The sequence below is a fragment of the Podarcis tiliguerta genome, assembly GCF_965153285.1.
Source record: "Podarcis tiliguerta genome assembly, chromosome: 14".
NCBI lineage: Eukaryota > Metazoa > Chordata > Lepidosauria > Squamata > Lacertidae > Podarcis > Podarcis tiliguerta.
The window spans coordinates 34,676,342-34,695,886 of NC_139547.1; the positions used below are offsets into that span (position 1 = coordinate 34,676,342).

At 46.9% G+C, this 19,545-nt stretch overlaps 1 protein-coding gene across 2 annotated transcripts in view; it reads right to left on the reverse strand.

Moving 5' to 3' along the window:
• The window catches only part of LOC310664693 (syntaxin-binding protein 4-like), a 61,833-nt gene that overhangs the window by 26,411 nt on the left and 15,877 nt on the right, over positions 1-19,545 (reverse strand). Inside the window, exons 1-5 of one of the 2 annotated variants that reach the window (XM_083414111.1) lie at positions 15,018-15,132; positions 14,253-14,326; positions 1,247-1,342; positions 705-774; positions 434-508 (exon numbers count right to left, since the gene is read on the reverse strand). In XM_083414111.1, the coding sequence (XP_083270237.1) occupies positions 434-508; positions 705-774; positions 1,247-1,342; positions 14,253-14,326; positions 15,018-15,064 (362 nt within the window). In that variant the 5' untranslated portion in view covers positions 15,065-15,132. Of the gene's footprint in view, positions 1-433; positions 509-704; positions 775-1,246; positions 1,343-14,252; positions 14,327-15,017; positions 15,133-19,545 lie in introns of those variants that run through there. The other variant, XM_083414110.1, reaches the window with a different exon arrangement.

Sequence of the window (19,545 nt, forward strand, 5' to 3'; positions counted from 1 at the left end):
ACGGGCCGGATTTAAAAGGTGATTGGGCTGGATCTGGCCCCCGGGCCTTTGTTTGCCTACCCATGCTCTAGTCCAGGGGTGGCCAACTCCCAAGAGACTGCGATCTACTCACGGAGTTAAAGACTGGCAGTGATCCACCCCCTTTTTGGGGGTTCAGGTCAATGTTGTTGAGGAAAGTTGTTGAGTTGTTTTTAGGGAGGGGAAAGCCGCATTTGGGGGGGTGTAGTGCAAAAGGGTTGAGCTTTTTTTAGGGGAGCCAAGCTTGTTGAGCTTATTTGCGGGGAGCCAGTGATCTACCAGTGATCTACCACAAATGCCCAGTGATCTACCGGTAGGTCACGATCTACCTGTTGGACGTGCCTGCTCTAGTCTGTCTCTGCTGTCCATCATGCATTCCTCCCTGCCCCAGGTGAGAGAAAAAGTCAGTCCTTACCGGGCATCATCATCTCGGGCAATAAGAAGGCGCATGTGGCTGGTGGCAGAAGCCGTCCTGAGGATATCCACCGCTCTGCAAGGAAGAGGAAAGAGAGTGATATGCGGCAGGTGACTGACGCTCACCAAGAGGCCTTTTCAGCCAGTGAAGCATCTTCAGACTTGGGTCTCCAGATGTTAAGAACATAAGAAGAGCCTGGTGGATCAGGCCAGAGGCCCATCAAGTCCAGCATCCTGAAACAAATTCAGAGCCCTGATCCAGAATGCTATACCTTTCGCTTGTAACGCCAAGCAAAGTGTCTCCGTTAACTTCTAAGATCTGGTCCCCTGGTTGCAGGCGGCCTAAATCAAGCAAACAGGCAAGAGAAGTGTCACACATATGGAAAAAGAACATACTCCCTATCCATAATTGCACGGGGACAATAGGAACACCAGCAGCTGCCTTATCCTGAGCTGGATCATTTGGTCCATCTAGCTCCATACTGTCTGCACTGACTGGCAGTGGCTCTCTGTCAGATGGGAATCTCTCTCTCTCTCTTTCATTTATTAATTTTTCTGTTTTGCAATTGAGAGTATTCATTTAAATAACCTTAAAATATCAATTACATCCCTTCTTCTCTCCGCGGTTCATTTCGCATTACAGATTTTACATAAACTAAACTATTCAGTATTCCATGGTTACATCCATCAAAACTTATTTACACTGTTGAATTTATCTTAATGCTGCCAGCGTTTTCAACAAATGGGAATCTCGTCACAGGGTCAGCACCACAAGGCCTTTAGGTTAGAAACAGAAGCAATAAATGACACTTACCATCAGCATGAGCAACACCTCCTGGTAGGATTCTCTTAACGTAAACCCCATATTCCTCTCCAGTAAATTCTTTAATGCCTCCAATCACTTTAATGCCTATCAGGAAAATATAACATAACATAACAACATATCCTTACTAAGAAGCAACTGCTACCCCATCTTCTGAAGGCACACCCACCCTGCACACTAGTTTAAAAGCCATGGGACTCACAGCTGTCCATGGAGGCACAGGTCAATTCTGTGTCCAGGGCAGCTGTTTACCAGATCCATCTGGTACGCAGGCTGAGACTCTACCTGCCCGCGGACTGTCTCGCCAGAGTGGTGCATGCTTAGTTCTATCTCCTGCTTGGACTACTGCAATGCACTTTACGTGGGGCTACCTTTGAAGGTCCGTATAGTAAAAGCTATGGTTTTCCCAGTAGTGATGTGTGGAAGTGAGAGCTGGACCATAAAGAAGGCTGATCGCCGAAGAATTGATGCTTTTGAATTATGGTGCTGGAAGAGACTCTTGAGAGTCCCATGGACTGCAAGAAGATCAAACCTATCCATTCTGAAGGAAATCAGCCCTGAGTGCTCACTGGAAGGACAGATCGCGAAGCTGAGGCTCCAATACTTTGGCCACCTCATGAGAAGAGAAGACTCCCTGGAAAAGACCCTGATGTTGGGAAAGATGGAGGGCACAAGGAGAAGGGGACGACAGAGGACGAGATGGTTGGATAGTGTCTTTGAAGCTACAAACATGAGTCTGACCAAACTGCGGGAGGCAGTGGAAGACAGAAGTGCCTGGCGTGCTCTAGTCCATGGGGTCACGAAGAGTCGGACACGACTAAACGACTAAACGACAACAACAACCTTTGAAGGTGACCTGGAAAGTACAACTAATCCAGAATGTGGCAGCTAGACTGGTGACTGGGAGCGGCCGCTGAGACCACATAACACTGGTCCTGAAAGACCTACATTGGCTCCCAGTACGTTTCCGAGCACAATTCAAAGTGTTGGTGCTGACCTTTAAAGCCCTAAAAGGCCTTGGTCCAGTATACCTGAAGGAGTGTCTCCACCTCCATCGTTCTGCCCAGACACTGAGGTCCGGTGCTGAGGGCCTTCTGGCAGTTCCCTCACTGCGAGAAGCTAAGCTACAGAGAACCAGGTAGAGGGCCTTCTCGGTAGTGGCACCCACCTTGTGGAACGCCCTCGCATCAGAAGTCAAAGACATAAGCAACTACCTGACATTTAGAAGACATCTGAAAGCAGCCCTGTTCAGGGAAGTTTTTAATGCGTGACATTTCAATGTATTTTTTAATCTTTGATGGAAGCCGCCCAGAGTGGCTGGGGTACAAATAATAAATTATTATTATGGGAATGCTGGGAATTGTTGGCCTGGTAAGGGGCCTGGAAGGGCTAACTAAACATTGATATGTCAACAAAAAAAGTTGCCTCATATCAAGTTGGGCTGTTGGCCCATCTATCTCAGTATTGTCAACACTGACTGGCAGCAGCTCTCAAGGATTTCAGGTAGAAAGTGGATAGATATTATTAGAGTTTAGAGGCATCCAATTAAGCTGAATAATGGGAGGTTCAGGATGGGGGCAGAGGGAGAACTCCTTCACACAGAGCATAGCTGAATTATGGAGCTCTTTCCCCCCAGAAGGAGCAAGGGCCACTGACATGGATGGCTTTAAAGAGTATGAGACAAATTCATGGAGGGTAAGGCTAAGACAATGGATACTAGCCATCATGACAATGTTCTTCCCCCACTGTTAGATGCAGTAATGCTTCTGAATTTCATATGCCTGGAGTTGCAAGTGGTAAGAATGACTGTTGGGCTCAGGTCCTGTCGGAACAGGATGCTGGACCTGAGGGGCCACAGGCCTAATCCGGCTTCTTCTTCTTAGGTCCTTATGTATCAGTCCTTACCACTGAAATACATATATTCCACTTGAGGCATAGAGAATGAGAGTGAAGTGAGCAACCTCAATAGTGGCCTTGAGGATACGGAACTCCTTCATCAGGGAAGCTTTGTTATAGATCAATGTGTTTTGCAAGATGAACCTATTGGGTTGGAAGTAACACAAGTGATACTCCCAGAAAACTGTGCATAGTCTTCCTAATCTGAATGAACTGGAATAAATAAATAAAAATGTCCAGTAGCACCTTAGAGACCAATTAAGTATGTTCTGGGTATAAGCTTTTGTGTGCATGCACACTTCTTCAAGCCTGAGGAATAGGAAGATTTCAAGGCAAACAGTTCTGCAAATCAAACTGTACCCTTTTACATGTCCTCGCTTTGCTCAAAGTCTTCTGTCTCTTATGCCTTGCTTGGGGCATGTGCTGGAGACCTGCCCAGAATGCCTAGTGCCACAACATCTCTGACATTAAAATGACACAGAATGCCTGTACACTGTATTTCTAGTGCACGGCTGAGGAGGATTCCAAGCCAAAAACAGCTGGGGTGAAAAGTTCATTGGGGAGGGAGAGGAAGGAAAATAGGTCAGTTTTGATTGCTGTTTATTTATTTAAAAGTTAAACCACATAAATGGTTTTAATCCCTCTGTGGTATATAAAAATAACATAAAACAGTATCAAATAGCATAATAAAAATGGTAAAATAGCATTATAAAAGCAGGGGGTTGCAGCCATCTAAATTTCACTCGGAGTAGTCTCATTTAAATTAATAGGTGTAAGCTAGTCATGTCCATTAACCTATCCATTCTTAAGAAAATCAGCCCTGAGTGCTCACTGGAAGGACAGATTGTGAAGCTGAGGCTCCAATACTTTGGCCACCTCATGAGAAGAGAGGACTCCCTGGAAAAGACCCTGATGTTGGGAAAGATGGAGGGCACAAGGAGAAGGGGACGACAGAGGACGAGATGGCTGGATAGTGTTCTCGAAGCTACGAACATGAGTTTGACCAAACTGCGGGAGGCAGTGGAAGACAGAAGTGCCTGGCGTGCTCTGGTCCATGGGATCACGAAGAGTCGGACACGACTAAACGACTAAACAACAACAACAAAAGCCATGTCCATTGATTTCCGTGGTTTACCCTGAGTTGGACCATACTGGATGAAGTGTGCTGTAATGGTTAGAGTGGTTAGGATCTAGGAGACAAGGATTGAAATCCCCACTCATCCATGAAGTTCACTGGGTGACCTTGGAGCCAGCCCCTAACCAACCTCACAGGATTGTTGTGGGGATGAAATGGGCGGGGGGGGGGAGAGCCTTATAGGCCACTTTGAGTTCCTGAGAGAAAAGGATGTGATATAGATGCAATGAATGAATGAATGAAAGAGCAAGCAGGAATGGGACACTGGCCTGATTCAACAGGCTCTTCTCATGTCCTCATGGACTTTTGCTAAGTCATGTCCATTAACCCTTTTAATATCTGTCAATAGAGAGCTTCAGTATTTCTTAATATTTGCACATGTTCACACAATATTAAATATCCTTCCTCAAGGGGCTCAGTAATGCATCAGTCACTTGAATTCAGATTAATTGTACCCGTGTTAGAACCCAATTAGATATGGGGTCTCCAACATGGTAAGTGGGCAGGCATCTTCCTTGGTGCCCTTTAAGGCTTCCTGCCCCTCCCAAATTTTAGTTAAAAACAACAACAACTGAGGTGTGTTTTTTGTTTTTGTTTTAGGGGGTTGCTTGGAAAGAGTTGTTTCTTTCTTTCTCAGCCTGCATTTTATTGGTTTTGGGGTATGTGTAGGTGTTTTTGTGTGTTTGTTTAAGGGAAAGGCATTCTCAGCATTGCCAGTGTTCCTTCTGTGAAATGGGTATATTGTGGTGCCTACAGCACAGTTCCAAATGTGTCCCCAGCTTCCAAAAGGTCAGGAAACCCAGAGTAAGGCAAATTCTTCCAGTTTCAATTTTCTTGGCTGGCTCTCACCTCTTTCTCATGCAGTCCTATTAGAAAGCGTGGCAGATAGTCGCATCTCATCCGTATTAAACACACACACGTAGCCAAGGGCGACTGATTGAGCACAAATAATAGGAAGAGGATCCCTTCCCGCAAACAATTTTTCAAGTGTCTGTTGTTGCACACCCACAGTGCCCTCTGGCGGTAATATATAAGGACTGGTGCTAAATCTGAAACAGAACTCTAGTTCAGAATCAGGCAAAAAATCAGGATGAAGCGTGCATGTGAAATTTCCAGTCTCAGCTCCATGTGGAGCTCTCCAGGGTGCTACCGGGGGGATAGAATTTTGCTTGCCTCATCATAACCCAAATAATAATAATAATAATAATAATAATAAATTTTATTTATACCCCGCCCTCCCCAGCCAAAGCTGGGCTCAGGGCGGCTAACAACAATAAAAACAATCCAACATTCTAAAAACCTTCCACCATAAAATCAATCAAAAACAAATTGATGGCAACCAGCAAGCAAGACCCTGTGCAGATTGCCAGAGGAGGGGGTCAGGCTGCGCCCTGACCAAAAGCCTGGTGGAACAGCTCTGTCTTACAGGCCCTGCGGAAAGATGTCAAGTCCCGCAGGGCCCTAGTCTCTTGTGACAGAGCGTTCCACCAGATTGGTGCCACAGCTGAGAAAGCTCTGGCTCTAGTTGAGGCCAGCCTAACCTCTCTGAGGCCTGGGACCTTCAGGATGTTTTTATTTGCAGACCGTAGGTTTCTCTGTGGGGCATACCAGGAGAGGCGGTCCCGCAGGTACGAGGGTCCTAGGCCGTATAGGGCTTTAAAGGTTAAAACCAGCACCTTAAACCTGATCCTGTACTCCACCGGGAGCCAGTGCAGCTGGTATAGTACTGGATGAATGTGATCTCGCAGTGACGACCCCATAAGGAGTCTCGCTGCGGCATTCTGCACCCGCTGGAGTTTCTGGGTCAGTCTCAAGGGCAGCCCCACGTAGAGCGAGTTACAATAATCCAGTCTGGAGGTGACCGTCGCGTGGATCACAGTGGCTAGGTCAGGGCGAGAGAGATAAGGAGCCAACTGCTTAGCTTGGCGGAGATGAAAAAATGCCGCCTTTGTTATAGCTGTAATCTGCGCCTCCATAGAGAGGGAGGTATCGAAGATTACACCCAAACTCTTAACGGACGATGCTGGCACTAGTTGCACCCCCGCAAGAGATGGGAGTTGCCCCCTCAATCCCATATCGCCCCGTCCCAGCCAGAGGACCTCTGTCTTCGAAGGATTTAACTTCAACCGGCTCCCACGAAACCATCCAGCCACAGCTTCCAGGCATCTGGTCAGTGTGTCTGGGGCCGAGTCAGGATGGCCATCCATCAACAGATAGAGCTGGGTGTCATCGGCATACTGATGGCAACCCAGCCCAAAACTCCGGACAAGCTGGGCGAGGGGGCGCATAAAGATGTTAAAAAGCATCGGAGAGAGAATCGCACCCTGAGGCACTCCACACACCAGGGAGTGGCGCGATGACAATTCCCCCCCAAGCGCCACCCTCTGTCCCCGACCAGAGAGAAACGAGCGCAGCCATTGAAGGACTGTGCCCTGGATCCCCACGTCGGCAAGGCGGTGGTCCAGGAGTTCGTGATCGACCATGTCGAAGGCTGCTGACAGGTCTAGAAGAATCAGCAGCCCCGACCCGCCTCGATCCAGCTGCCTGCGGACATCATCAGTTAGGGCGACCAGAGCCGTCTCGGTCCCATGACCAGCGCGGAAGCCGGACTGGAATGGATCGAGAGCCGATGTTTCATCCAGAAACCTACCAAGCTGTTCAGCAACCGCTCTCTCAATCACCTTACCCAGGAATGGAAGATTCGAAACCGGGCGGTAATTGGATAGATCTAAAGGATCTAATGATGTTTTCTTTAAGAGCGGGCGCACCACTGCCTCCTTCAGTTCCCCTGGGAATATCCCAGTGCCAAGGGACAAATTGATGATATCACCCAGGGGGGCCCGCACCTCGTCTGGACACGCTCTAATCAGCCAAGACGGGCACGGGTCAAGAGGACAGGTGGTGGGCTACCCAGAACCCTACCCAGAATCCTCTGTCATGACTGGAATTATGGATGGAGGAGAAATTTGGTTTGGTTCACATTTTAAAATGCCTTTCAAAACTTTCAAAAACAATATGCATCTTTTCAAATTCAAACTTCTCTGAATTTTGCAGCACAACTGTGCTCAAATACTGCGTACCAAAATGCATGTGTACATAAAAATGCACATAGTCATGAAAATAACATGCAGAAATGCAGTATATCAGAGAAAGCTTCTTTGCACAAATGTGTATATTAGGCAAAATTGCATACAACAATGTGTATTAGGAGAAATTTGCACTAAAATGCTGAATTTTGATGAGGAATTTTTTAAAAAAAGATTCACAAACTGATGTGGAAGTGTGGAGAACAGAACATAAGATGAGAAAAATGAGAAACCGAGACCACGTTCACACCATACATTTAAAGCACCACGCTCCCACTTTAAACAGCCATGGCTTCCCTCAAAGTATTATGGGAACTGTGTTAAGGATGCTGAGAACTGTTAGCAGACCCCCCTTCCCCTCACAGAACTACACTTCCCAGAGTTCCTTCTGAAGAGGGATGATTGTTGAATCACTCTGGGTAACAAGTACATCCCCCCTCCCCTCTTGCAGCAATAAAAATGTGCTTTCAGCATATGGTATGTCCTCAGCCTTTGGGTACAATCGAAACAACTTGGCTTTTGGTCATTTAGAATTTCTGGTGCTTTTTTTAACCAATTGGACTGTTTCAATGGAATTAACTCTCTACTGATTTTTTTTTAAATTTTGTTTTATATTTTAATATTTATTGTGGAATTTGTGGTTCTGATTGTTTGGATGTGTAAGCTGCCCTGAGATCTCTGTTGGTGAATGGATAGACTAAAAACATGAGATTTGACACAGAAATGCCTGGCAGGAAAAGGGCAAAAATGCAATTTATCAAAGGCTCATTAAATTCTAATTTCTTGGAATCTGGGCTGAAGGCTGTGGGATTATGAATGCTGGTTTTAATTAACAAATCAGCCAGTCGGTGAGAGCCAGCGAGATCAGACTTCCTTGCTCTCAATCCAAGACACAAATAGATGTGTTAACAGACGGGAGGAAGCCCACAGACACTGAGCATCTGTCTATTACAACCACACACAACACACACTGCACGAGAGGCAACTGAACCAAGGAATCCACCCCACTGACGAATGTGCTTTGCTTGGAGGTATTCCGCAAAGCCAAGATCAAAGCAACTGATCTTCTCACACCTAACAAATATAGGAACAGGCTTATTGAATTGCTCTTGTTGGGGTACAGAAAGTTTCAGTTTGAGCCACCTAGGAAAGAACTCACCTGGAGTCAGACTCCTGGTTCATCTAGCTTGGTCGTGCCCAATAACAATAGCAATTTTATTATTTATATGCCACCCATCTGACTGGGCTGCCCCAGCCTCTCTGGGTGGCTCCCAACAAAATATTAAAAACACAATAAAACACCAGCCATCAAAAGCTTCCCTGTACAGAGCTGCCTTCAGATGTCTTTGTAAAGTCATATAGTTATTCATCTGTTTGATATCTGATGGGAGGATGTTCCCACAGGGTGAGCCAACAAGACCCTCCTATGCTGACTGGCAGCTGCTCTTCAGAATTCCAGGTATGGCTCTCTCCTAGTCCTACCTGGAGTTGTTGTGAACTGGGGCATGCAAATCAGATGATATACCACTGAATTACAACCCTTCCCATTTACACATTATGGAAGGGTCTGCTTTGTCTGCTATCTTCCTTTACTCTGCAATAGCCCAACTTTGAACTGAAATGATGGGAACACAAACACACACAGCAGAGCCCCTCGCTCACCCCACTTGCCAACACCCTGCTAAAGGGTAAAGGTAAAGGGACCCTGACCATTAGGTCCAGTCATGTGCGACTCTGGGGTTGTGGCGCTCATCTCGCTTTATTAGCTGAGGGAGCTGGCGTACAGCTTCCCGGTCATGTGGCCAGCATGACTAAGCCACTTCTGGCGAACCAGAGCAGTGCACGGAAACGCTGTTTACCTTCCCGCCGGAGCGGTACCTATTTATCTACTTGCACTTTGATGTGCTTTCGAACTGCTAGGTTGGCAGGAGCAGGGACCAAACAACGGGAGCTCACCCCTGCGCGGGGATTCGAACTGCCAACCTTCTGATCAGCAAGTCCTAGGCTCTGTGGTTTAACCCACAGTGCCACCCGCGTCCCTGCTATTTCCCCCATATTTACCCCCTAGAGTGGTGGCTCCCAAACTTTCTTTGACCACTTCTCCCTTGGTTCCTTAAAAAAAACATTATTCAGAATAGCAGTTTGCACAACCCATTAAGAAAGATAATAATGCAAAAACAACAAACAAACTATCAATTGCACATTTATTCAAATTCCAATTAAAACTATCTAATCTAATTAAGACAACCAAATTGATGAACTTCATTCAGTGATGCCAGCCACTCAAAGTCGGTTAGTCGGTTACACTTCCAGTGCCTCTTGCCACCCGGTTGCCTCTTAATGTCCCCCTAGGTAATTCGAGTGCCCCCCCCCAATGGGTGGCACACCCCATTTTGGGAAACAGTGCCCCAGAACTTCTCCCTCCCACCCAATGTAAGCACTAAGTTTCACTTTCTGAAGCCGCTTCTCTCTTCCGTTCTGATGCTCCACTTGGCACCCCCGTTTTCACCTTTGCTCCCATATCCATGCATCCTTCCCCTCTGTTCTGTACCCCCTTTGCACAAACACCCATTTTCACAGGTAAGGAAGGAAGCCTGTGGGAAAGGAAAGGGATGTCCTCAAGGAAGAGGGTGTGGAGCCAGAGCCATTTGATGGGACTTAGTGAAGTGCTCTCCTTCCCTGGTTGGCTGGCCACACCCAGCATCTTCCACCCAACTGAGCAGCCCTGGCAGGGCAAGCTGGTCTACGTCACCCATGTCCTGCAATTTGCCAGGATGCTGCTGGTACTCCTCTTCCATTCTGGTCATCTGCTGGGAGATCGCCATAGCAATGTGGCCCAGGGCCAGGAGGGTACCAGCCATGTCCCTTGCCCTTCAAGGCATTGCAGCAGCAGCAGCAGCTGGCCTATGAGCTGCTTGGCCTCACCACTGCATGGGAAAAGCCTGTGATGGCATCTCCACCTTCTCATCCTCTAAACTGGGCACTCTCCCAGCTGTGGGGAAAGGGGAGACTTCAGGGATTTCATGCCAGGAAAGCAAGGAGGTTTCCCACGAAGCGAGAGCTTGACATTAATAGCTCCACCCACCACCACCCTTTTTGAGGTTTGCCCCTCCAGATGATGCGTTGGTAGAAGGGCAGTGGGAAACTCAGGCTGGCTACATATTTGGCTACTGGTGGCAGAAGCAGCATTCCCCAGGGGGGCACCTGTCCTGTGCACACTGCAGCCCAGCAACTACGATGGCAGCAGCATACTGAACTGCCAGGAGGTGAGTGGAGTGCCTGCAGAGCACCTGAATGATGTTTGCAGACCAATGGGTATAGAGCAACAACAGTCAGGGTTGTATCCAAGGCAGTACACATCATGCCAGCATAAGGGTTTGCCCTTGTACAATGGAACTTCTCCCATCCTCTTCCCAGATCTGCTCTGTGGGTTGGGGAACTCCCAGAACAGATTTAGTGGACTCACTGGGGAAGAAGAAGAAGAAGAGTTTGGATTTGATATCCCGCCTTTCACTCCCTTTAAGGAGTCTCAAAGCGGCTAACATTCTCCTTTCCCTTCCTCCCCCACAACAAACACTCTGTGAGGTGAGTGGGGCTGAGAGACTTCAAGGAAGTGTGACTGGCCCAAGGTCACCCAGCAGCTGCATGTGGAGGAGCGGAGACGCGAACCCGGTTCTCCAGATTACAAGACTCAACCACTACACCACACTGGAGGAGGAGGGGGGGAAGTTCCATGGTGCAAGCATAAATCCTTGCACGGGTGGAATGAGTTTGAGGGGTACCACCTTCTCTTTATATATTGGGGCAAGCCTGGTGGAGTTCCCAGATGTGTGCGCACACCTGTATTTTAAAGATGGAAACACACAGCTGTGAGAAGTGCATGATGCTTGCAAGGTGCATATTTTCTATAGGACTAGGCTAGTGCAACCCTGGCATTTCCACAACTATCATAACGTGCCAAGTGGTCCTTAGTCACCCATCCCTTCCCACTTAATATTTCAGCAGGTGTTGCTTGCACACTTACAAAAACTAGAAACTGAAAAAATAAAAATAAAACTGAGATTTCCAAAATGCTGCACTCAGTTCCAGGTTTTGCCATTTACCTCCATTGCTTGCATGCAATTGCAACACACACACACACAACACAATATTTTGGCCTGTTTATTTCATGCACTAGAATTGTCCTCTTGCACTCTGGAACAGCAACCCAGATCTGTGACTAAGACAACTATATTTAATTACATTTGGCTTAATCTCTTTGTTTTGCTTTCCAGTCTCTGTAGCATCTTTTCCTTCGCCTGGGGTGAGGATTGGCTATAGGTGAAATGAAGTTAAGCTTAGATCTAAGAAGATGAAGGTTAGGATAATTGGATCTCAGCTTTTCAGAAAAAAACATTGTTTAACTGGCACCTCTCTATGGTAACTAATTTCCAATTAAATGATCAGTGCAGATCTCTAAGACACTGGTGGAATTTAGGTTCAGGGAGTTAATTCCAGATTACCAGCTGCACTCTGCACAACAGAGCGTAGATATAATATCCTGGTCTATCCTACAAAGTCTGTGGACACAGCAACCATGTTTTTAACTCAGTGTGTGTTTTAAAAGTGCCGTGCCAAGAGTGAGTGTTTGTGTGAATGCCAGCACCATGCCCAGTAGTTAGGGTGCAATACTTCCAGACTTTGGCATGCCATCATTGACACTACTCAAAACATAGTAGGTGCACAGAAATATAAGGAACTGTCTTAATATATACTGAGCCAGACCACTAGCCTATTTAGTTCAGTATTTGTTTTAACTGACTGGCAGTGCTTCTCAGGTGTGTCAGGCAGGGATCATTTCCAGCCCTATCCGGAGATGCTGATTCTTCTGACATCTCCTTCGCCTGTCCTAGCATCTCCAAGAATGAACCAGTGCTGAGGACAGGAGATGCTGCTGACCCGCAAGTGGTGTGCCTTCTTTTTGTCCAGGACCAGAAGGCATCAAAGACTACAAAGCCATAATGCAGTGCAACATCGGAAGCTGCTTCACACTGAGTCAGGTCATTGGTCCATCTAGCTCAGTATTGTCTACTGGCAGTTTCTCCCTTGTGTCTCAGGCAAGGAGCATTCCCAACCCTACCTGGAGATGCAAAGAATTGTCCCTGGGAGCTCCTGCAGGCAAGGCAGGTGCTCTGCCGTGGAGCTTTTGTTCTTCCTCTGGAGGAATTTCTATGATGTTTCGTTTTAAAGTAATTTTTACTGGCTTCCACAAATATATAACTAGACAAATTAGGTGTAAACATAAGCAATAGCACAAACAAAGTCTGCCCTCCTCCCAAGCTTGCCAGTGACTGAAAAAGTATTCATGTCTTTATGATACCCTGTAGTTTTTATACAAAATTATCCTACGTTGTTCAGAAACATTGTATGAAAACACCCATCCCCAGTGAGATCACCTTCTCCAACTAAAGCATCCACAAGTATGCATAGTCATAACATCTACATTTGCAGTGATGTGGCTGATAACACATAAATGTTTTCAGTAGTTTATAAAATAAACTGCCACCAAATACACCCCCCCATTACATTATGAGTTACTTTCTGAGATATAGCCAATCTCCATACATGTTTACACCACGGGTCTGCTCCTAAACCCTGATGATTCCTCCACCATGTTTGGGTAATGGACAGTGGCGTAGCTAGCCACTTGGGTGCCTGCTGCGGCGCGCATGTCCTGCAGCCGGGGGCGGGGTGAGCCAGCCATGGGGGTGGGGCACACCAGCCATGGGGGCGGGGCGCACTGCGTGGAGCCTCTCTGCCGCCTCCCCCTCAGCTGTAGGGCGGCTGAGGGAGAGGCGGTGGGCAGACACAAGCCCCACTTTGCCGTTTCAGTGCGGAGTCTGCAAGCCACCACGTCACTCCCAGTAGAGATGTGTGGCTCAGGCACATTGCAGGCCCCGCGGTAAGTGCCACAGTGTGGCACCCAGTACCAGCCATGTTTCGTTACATTTCTTGACTGAACTAAAAAAAATTGTGAGCCCATAAACAAAAAACTCATATTTTTGTCACCCCCCTCAGTGATGACACCGAGGGCGGACCCCCCCCTTCCTCTGCCACTGGTCATGGATCAGCGGTTCTCAACCTGTGGGTCCTCACATGTTGTTGGACTACAACTCCCATCATCCCTGAGCTCTGGCCTTGCTAGCTAGGGGTGATGGGAGTTGTAGTTCAACAACATCTGGGGACCCACAGGTTGAGAAAGGCTGTAAGGGATAGTCATAATGCAACAAGCAAGGATGTCTGGTGTTTTACAGTGCTGTTTAACAGGGATGGGAAGCAGTTTCCAGGCAATGGGTCACATCCCCTTGGGTACCACATGCCCCTGGTGGGCAGGGCCAGAGGCAAACATGGCCAGGGTGATGGGTGCAACTTCAGTACGCTACATGCCAGCCACATGCAACCCAGAGATTTCTGCACACCCACAAGTCTCTATCTTCCATCCGGGTTAAGCAAGCATCACTGCAAATGCGCTGAAAGAGGACAGGGAGCAGGACCAGTGACGGGGTGCGGTTTGGGGATTGGCTGTGATTAAGGCAGAGTTGTGAGGACCACATTCAGCCTCAAGGCCTGAACCGTCTCAGTCCTGCTGTCCAAAAAGGGTGTCAAACAATCATAGGCGTCGACTTTAACAAAATGTTAATTTAAGGTAGCCTTCCTAATGTTTCCCCACAGACGGACAATTAGCAATGGACTGCCTGCAGCAGATAGAGTGAATCTTGGCATTAGGGACTTCTGGAAAGCAAAGTAAAACAGGGAAAGCACCCTTCAAAGCTCCATATTTCTCAGTCCCCTTTTTTCACCCCTCCACAATACTACAGACACCAGAAAAAGACACACTCACCCAGCCCATTGGCGCAGTCATAGAAGTCAATGCAATGGACAGTCCGATCCATTCCGTATGGTCCCATTAGTGTCCTGAAAGCAGAAACCAAGATGAAAAGGAAACTGTTTGTGGACACCAGGGGCATCCTGATTCTAAAGAGAAGAACTGTTATACTGCATCAGGCCTATGGTCCTTCTAGGACAACCTAGACAACCCTCATGGCCCCCCAATGTTTTGGACTACAACTCCCATCAGCCCTAGCACTAAACAGAGTCCTAGAGATGGAGAATAAATTTGACATTATGTGTTTATTTAGAACATTTGTACCCTGCTCTTGAGTTAGGAAAGTTCCCACAGCGGCTTATATACAATCAATTAAAACACAGCAGCCTCTGCCTGTAGGGTTACAAGCTAAAAAAACCAACAATAACCCACCAACCACAGAACACAAGGGGCAAAGGACAGGGAGGGAAGAGGGGGGGGGGAAGAACCAATTCTTAAACATGTGTTTCCTTATAGTGACCAGCTGGCACAGTTCAGGGGTAGGAAGTGCCTGGTGAAGCCTGCCTTTCAGCACAGCTGATGGAGGAAGCCCTGCTTCCCATCTGTCCCACTGAGGCAGCCCGACTGAACCTGGGACCCTCTGCATGCAAAGCGGAGGCTCTGCCATGGAGCCACAGGGGGAGCCTGCGTTCTTACGTGTATCCCTCAAGTTCTCTACATGACCCAATGATGTGCCGGCGCTTGCCTGACCCCCTTCAAGCCCTGTTTCTGAGCCGTTACCTGCTAATAATGACGGCTCCCTTGTAGAGGACCGAAATGGCTGGCATCTTGCGTGCCGGAGATGTCCAGTCCGCTGCCTGGCCCGTAAGCGTTCTGCTTTGGCCGAGATCCGGCAAAAAGTGGCGGAGATGGGGAAGCGGCTCATGTGACCATCCCCATGGCACGTCAGGTCCACCCCAAACATTAACACAGATCACTGGGAAACCATCGCTCTCTTAAGATTAAAGCTTACGCAAGGCTTTTACGGATGCAGCCTCGGCCTATCGCAGAGGGATTCGGCAGAAGAGAGAGGGCAAAACAATTCAATTAGACTGAAATAAATCCTCTGGACGTTCCCTCCCCTTGCTCTTAAATCATCGTTGCTCACGCATAATTAGAGCAGCAGAGTAATTATTCTGATGTGTTTTTATTGTTTGCCAGGTGCCCTGGTTTGGAACAGGCAGCAAGGGAAGGTCGCCGCTCAGATGAAGTCAGGTAACCTTGATGTTGCCCGGGGTATGTTGAGATCCATGGAAAGCCCCTCATTGTAATAACTTGTTGCCGAATTTCTCTTTAACGTCACCCCGTTCCTTTTGCTGCCCTATATAACTGTGGTGGGGAACCTCAGACTTGGGAACCAAATGTGGCCCTCAAAACATCTCTATCTGGCCCCAGAACTCTATCTGGGCTACACACCCTCTCCCTAAGCCATGATTCTCACTGGTCCTCCTTTGACCCCTGAATTCTTTTGCCTGGCAGGGATTTGTCCTTGAACTCTGGTGAGGCTTCTCTCTCGCCTGGATGGAGGACAGAGGTGTGTGTTTGTTTGTGTGTGTGTTGAGTACCTAGCCTACTGTGCAAAGGTAAAATTTGCATTTATTGCTCTGCCCACTTTTATTTCTGGCCCCTCCCACCCATGGCAGGTGGCCCCTGGAAGAATTCACACACACCGCAGGGAAGTATCAGCAGACCAAGGGGTGGAACCCAAGGTTTGGAGACACACAAACAAATGGAGGGAGCCCTAAAAGAAAGGCTGTCTTCAGGCAGGCCTGATTAAAGTCCCCTGCCACAACAAGGGCACCCTCTGGACGGATTTGTTGCTGCCTAGACATGACATCATATAACCGGAAGACGCACATGCTGGTTTGGGGACTCTAAAGGTTGGATGGTATGGACTCCTATTCCCCCTCCACGGAACTACAATTCGAAGAGTGGTCTAACAGTCAATCCTGCTTCTTCCCAGAGAATTCTGGGAACTGTAGATCTGTGAGGGGGAATAGGAGTCTCCTAACAGCTGTCAGGACTCTTAACAAACCACAGCTCTCGGAGTCTGTGCAGGAAGCCATGCCTGTTAAGGTAGTGTCACAGATTGAATGGAGTGGGTGTAATCCAAGACTGAACATTCAAAAGCAACCCAGCTGTTGTGCATACTGATTAGGCTTCAACACCACCATTTCCATACAATGTGCCTTACACAAACATCTGCCATGCTGCGATTTGGAAGTGCTTTTCTGTATCACCTGAGCGTCAGTAAAACACTTGAACAAGCCATGGTTTAGGAATCTGGCTTTTTCAACAAACCATAGCTAAGATGAACCACAGTTTAGGGTTTGCATGGAGATGCAAATGACCACTCTCCCTTTGATGACCAGAGAGATGCAAGAATCCATTGCCCCATCCATCCTCCTCAGCTGATCTGCAGGAAGTGGGGAGGGGGACTATCTAGCTATGTAAATACCAGAGTCCTGTGTGTGAGCATGTGAGAGTGTGGGTTGGGCACAACCACCACTGGCATTCAGCGTCCAGGGAGTTGGCAAAAAGTGAATGCAGGCATCAGGTTGAAATGGTTAGTCACCTCTGCTCAAACCTGCAATGTTCCAACTGAGAAACTAGTCCACAAATGACAAAAAAAAAAAATAGTATTTTTTTTAAGCTGAGGGTGAACTAGAGGTGGCGTGGATGATGAGTGACCCATTATCAACATTGTGTTTTTCTTATCAAAATATCTCTTTGTTCCTGTGCATTTTCCCCACATCTGGATAGGAAAACAATTGGAGGAAAGGCAATTTTGACTGGAAAATGGCCCGCACGAAAAGGATTACATAACCCACCCTCCTCCCCCAAATACCACCTATCACTGCTCCTATCAAATAGATGGCCTTTCCTGGCTGCATTTCAGATTTGTTTGTTTTTCACAGTGCCCAGCCAGGCCTAATTTGGTCTTGTGTTTCAAGGGATCTGCTGACAACGTAAAAATCTGAGCCCTGCCCTAATGCAGCTATATAAGGGGCAGGATGGTGGCCTATTTATTTTTCTCTGATCATTATTCTGAATATTGAGGTCTACAAGGTCACTGGTGCATTAGAGGATTTGGGATGAGACAGTGACTTTTGGCTGCATAAAACAAAAGCTGTGAGATAGCAAATAAATGTCTGTTTGCAAATGAGCTCCAACAGCCGCCGGTTCAGAGCCTTAGATGTGGTGCTCAATGCACCTTATGTGCAGTAGTTTTTTTTCAGAGAGAGGGAGACTGATCATTATAAGCTTGTAGTGATGTGGAGGCAGGCTTTTTACCTGGTGGCATCAGTGTTGTGGAATGCCCTCCCTCCTGAAATATGGGAAATCCCATCTGCATTGGCATTCCACCGGCTCTGGGAGATAACACCTGTTTTAGGCAAACATTCCCCCGAACATGACCTTCTGGTCTTATTCTTCTAATTATTTTTCACTGTTTTAATTGCCGTGCTTTTAAACTGGCATAATTTCTTGTATTTTTAAAATTATGACTGTTTTAATGCTTTGATTGAATGGTTTATTGTGCGTTTTAATTATGCATGGATTTTACAATTGATCTTATAAACCACTCAGAAGCCTATACCTATCTATACTGTATATATAGCATTGTCATAATCAGGGAAGCAGCAGGTAGACAACATGAGTTTAGCTCTTTCCTATGCTGCAGCAGTCTTGACAAAACAACTCTTTAGAAGTCACGTTCCCTCCTGGTAGGATCAAGGAATCTGTCAGTTTCTGCTTCTCTTAGGGTTTCACACACCCCTTCCCCAGTCTTGAATTCAATTCTCCACATTTCTGCATCAATTTGGGGGCGGGGGACCTCATGGAAATTCATCAGCATTTTAGTGTAAATTTATCCGAATAGTCAAATTTTTGTATTCAGTTTTACCTAATCAACATATTTTTGTAAAGCAATTTCCTCTAACATAATGCATTTGTGCAAATTATTTCCACTTAATAGGGGAAAATGTGTTTTTCTGCACATTACTTGGCTGCATTGAAAAATTCAGAGAAGTTCCAGTTTCAAAAGATAACTTTTTTGGGGGGTTTGCACACTCTCTGGGGAACTGTGAATGATGCAGACTAGCTGTTAATTGTGAACTGAATAAATGTTGTCTCCCCCCTCATCCTTCCCTTCTAGGCAACCTTCTGGGCACCATCTATGGAAGGCCTCCGTTTCCCCCTACTGCTGCCATTCCTCCGTTTCCGTCTCCCACAGAGAGTTAAATCCTCCGCTGCCAAAGAGCTACGTCATCTCATCTTGTTTCCCCCTCTGCTGAGTCGGCCACCTAATCTGATCAAGGGCCCACTGTGTGCTGGAATAGGGTGATTAGAGAGCTGGATGATGCAAAATGGCTGTAGCCATAGCAACGGGGGAGAAAGGCCATGCACCACAGAGGTGTGCTTAGTGCAGAAAGCAGTAGATAGCAGGAAGCAGCTTTGTGGGCAAAAGGAGCAAAGAATCCCTTGAGCAAGTAGCTGTTGCAATAGGCTGAGCCCTCTGAAGATCAGTTGCCCATGCAGGGCTCAACCACAGGAAGAGATGGATGAAACTGTCAATATCGGTGTCTCATTTCTTTTTCCTTCTTAAGTTCAGTTTCTCCATTTATTTATTTATTTATTATTATTATTATTATTATTATTATTATTATTATTATTATTATTATTATATTGCAAAAAATGCATCAACATTTTACTGCAATTTTTTCCTATCATGCACATTTTTTGTATTCAGTTCCCCTGGATATACAGTCAAAGGGCATGTCCTCCACCCACCAATGTCTTTGAAGTCCTTCAATGTCACCCTTCTTAAGAATGTGGCCCTCCAATCTTTCACAAGGCACAGCAGGCATTTCAGAGTAGAAACTTTATCTCAGCAATATCAGAGGCAACCCACAAAGAGAAAGAACCAGGAAAATGGTTCCAAAGGAAATGGTTCCATCAAGAAACCATTCAATGGATTTGATGATATCATCATGGAACCAATCAGGTTTGACTATGGTGACATCACCAGGAGCAAATGAATGCAATTGTGGATTAGGGTAATGCTTCCTAGAGGAGTCACACTGGTGATTCCAGACAATCAGGTAACATGAAAAAAATGGGGTGTGATAAAATGTGCTGTGGAGCTAATTACATTTGACTACTGGCTGACAATGGGACATGGGTGGCGCTGTGGGTTAAACCACAGAGCCTAGGACTTGCCGATCAGAAGGTCGGCGGTTCGAATCCCCACGACGGGGTGAGCTCCCGT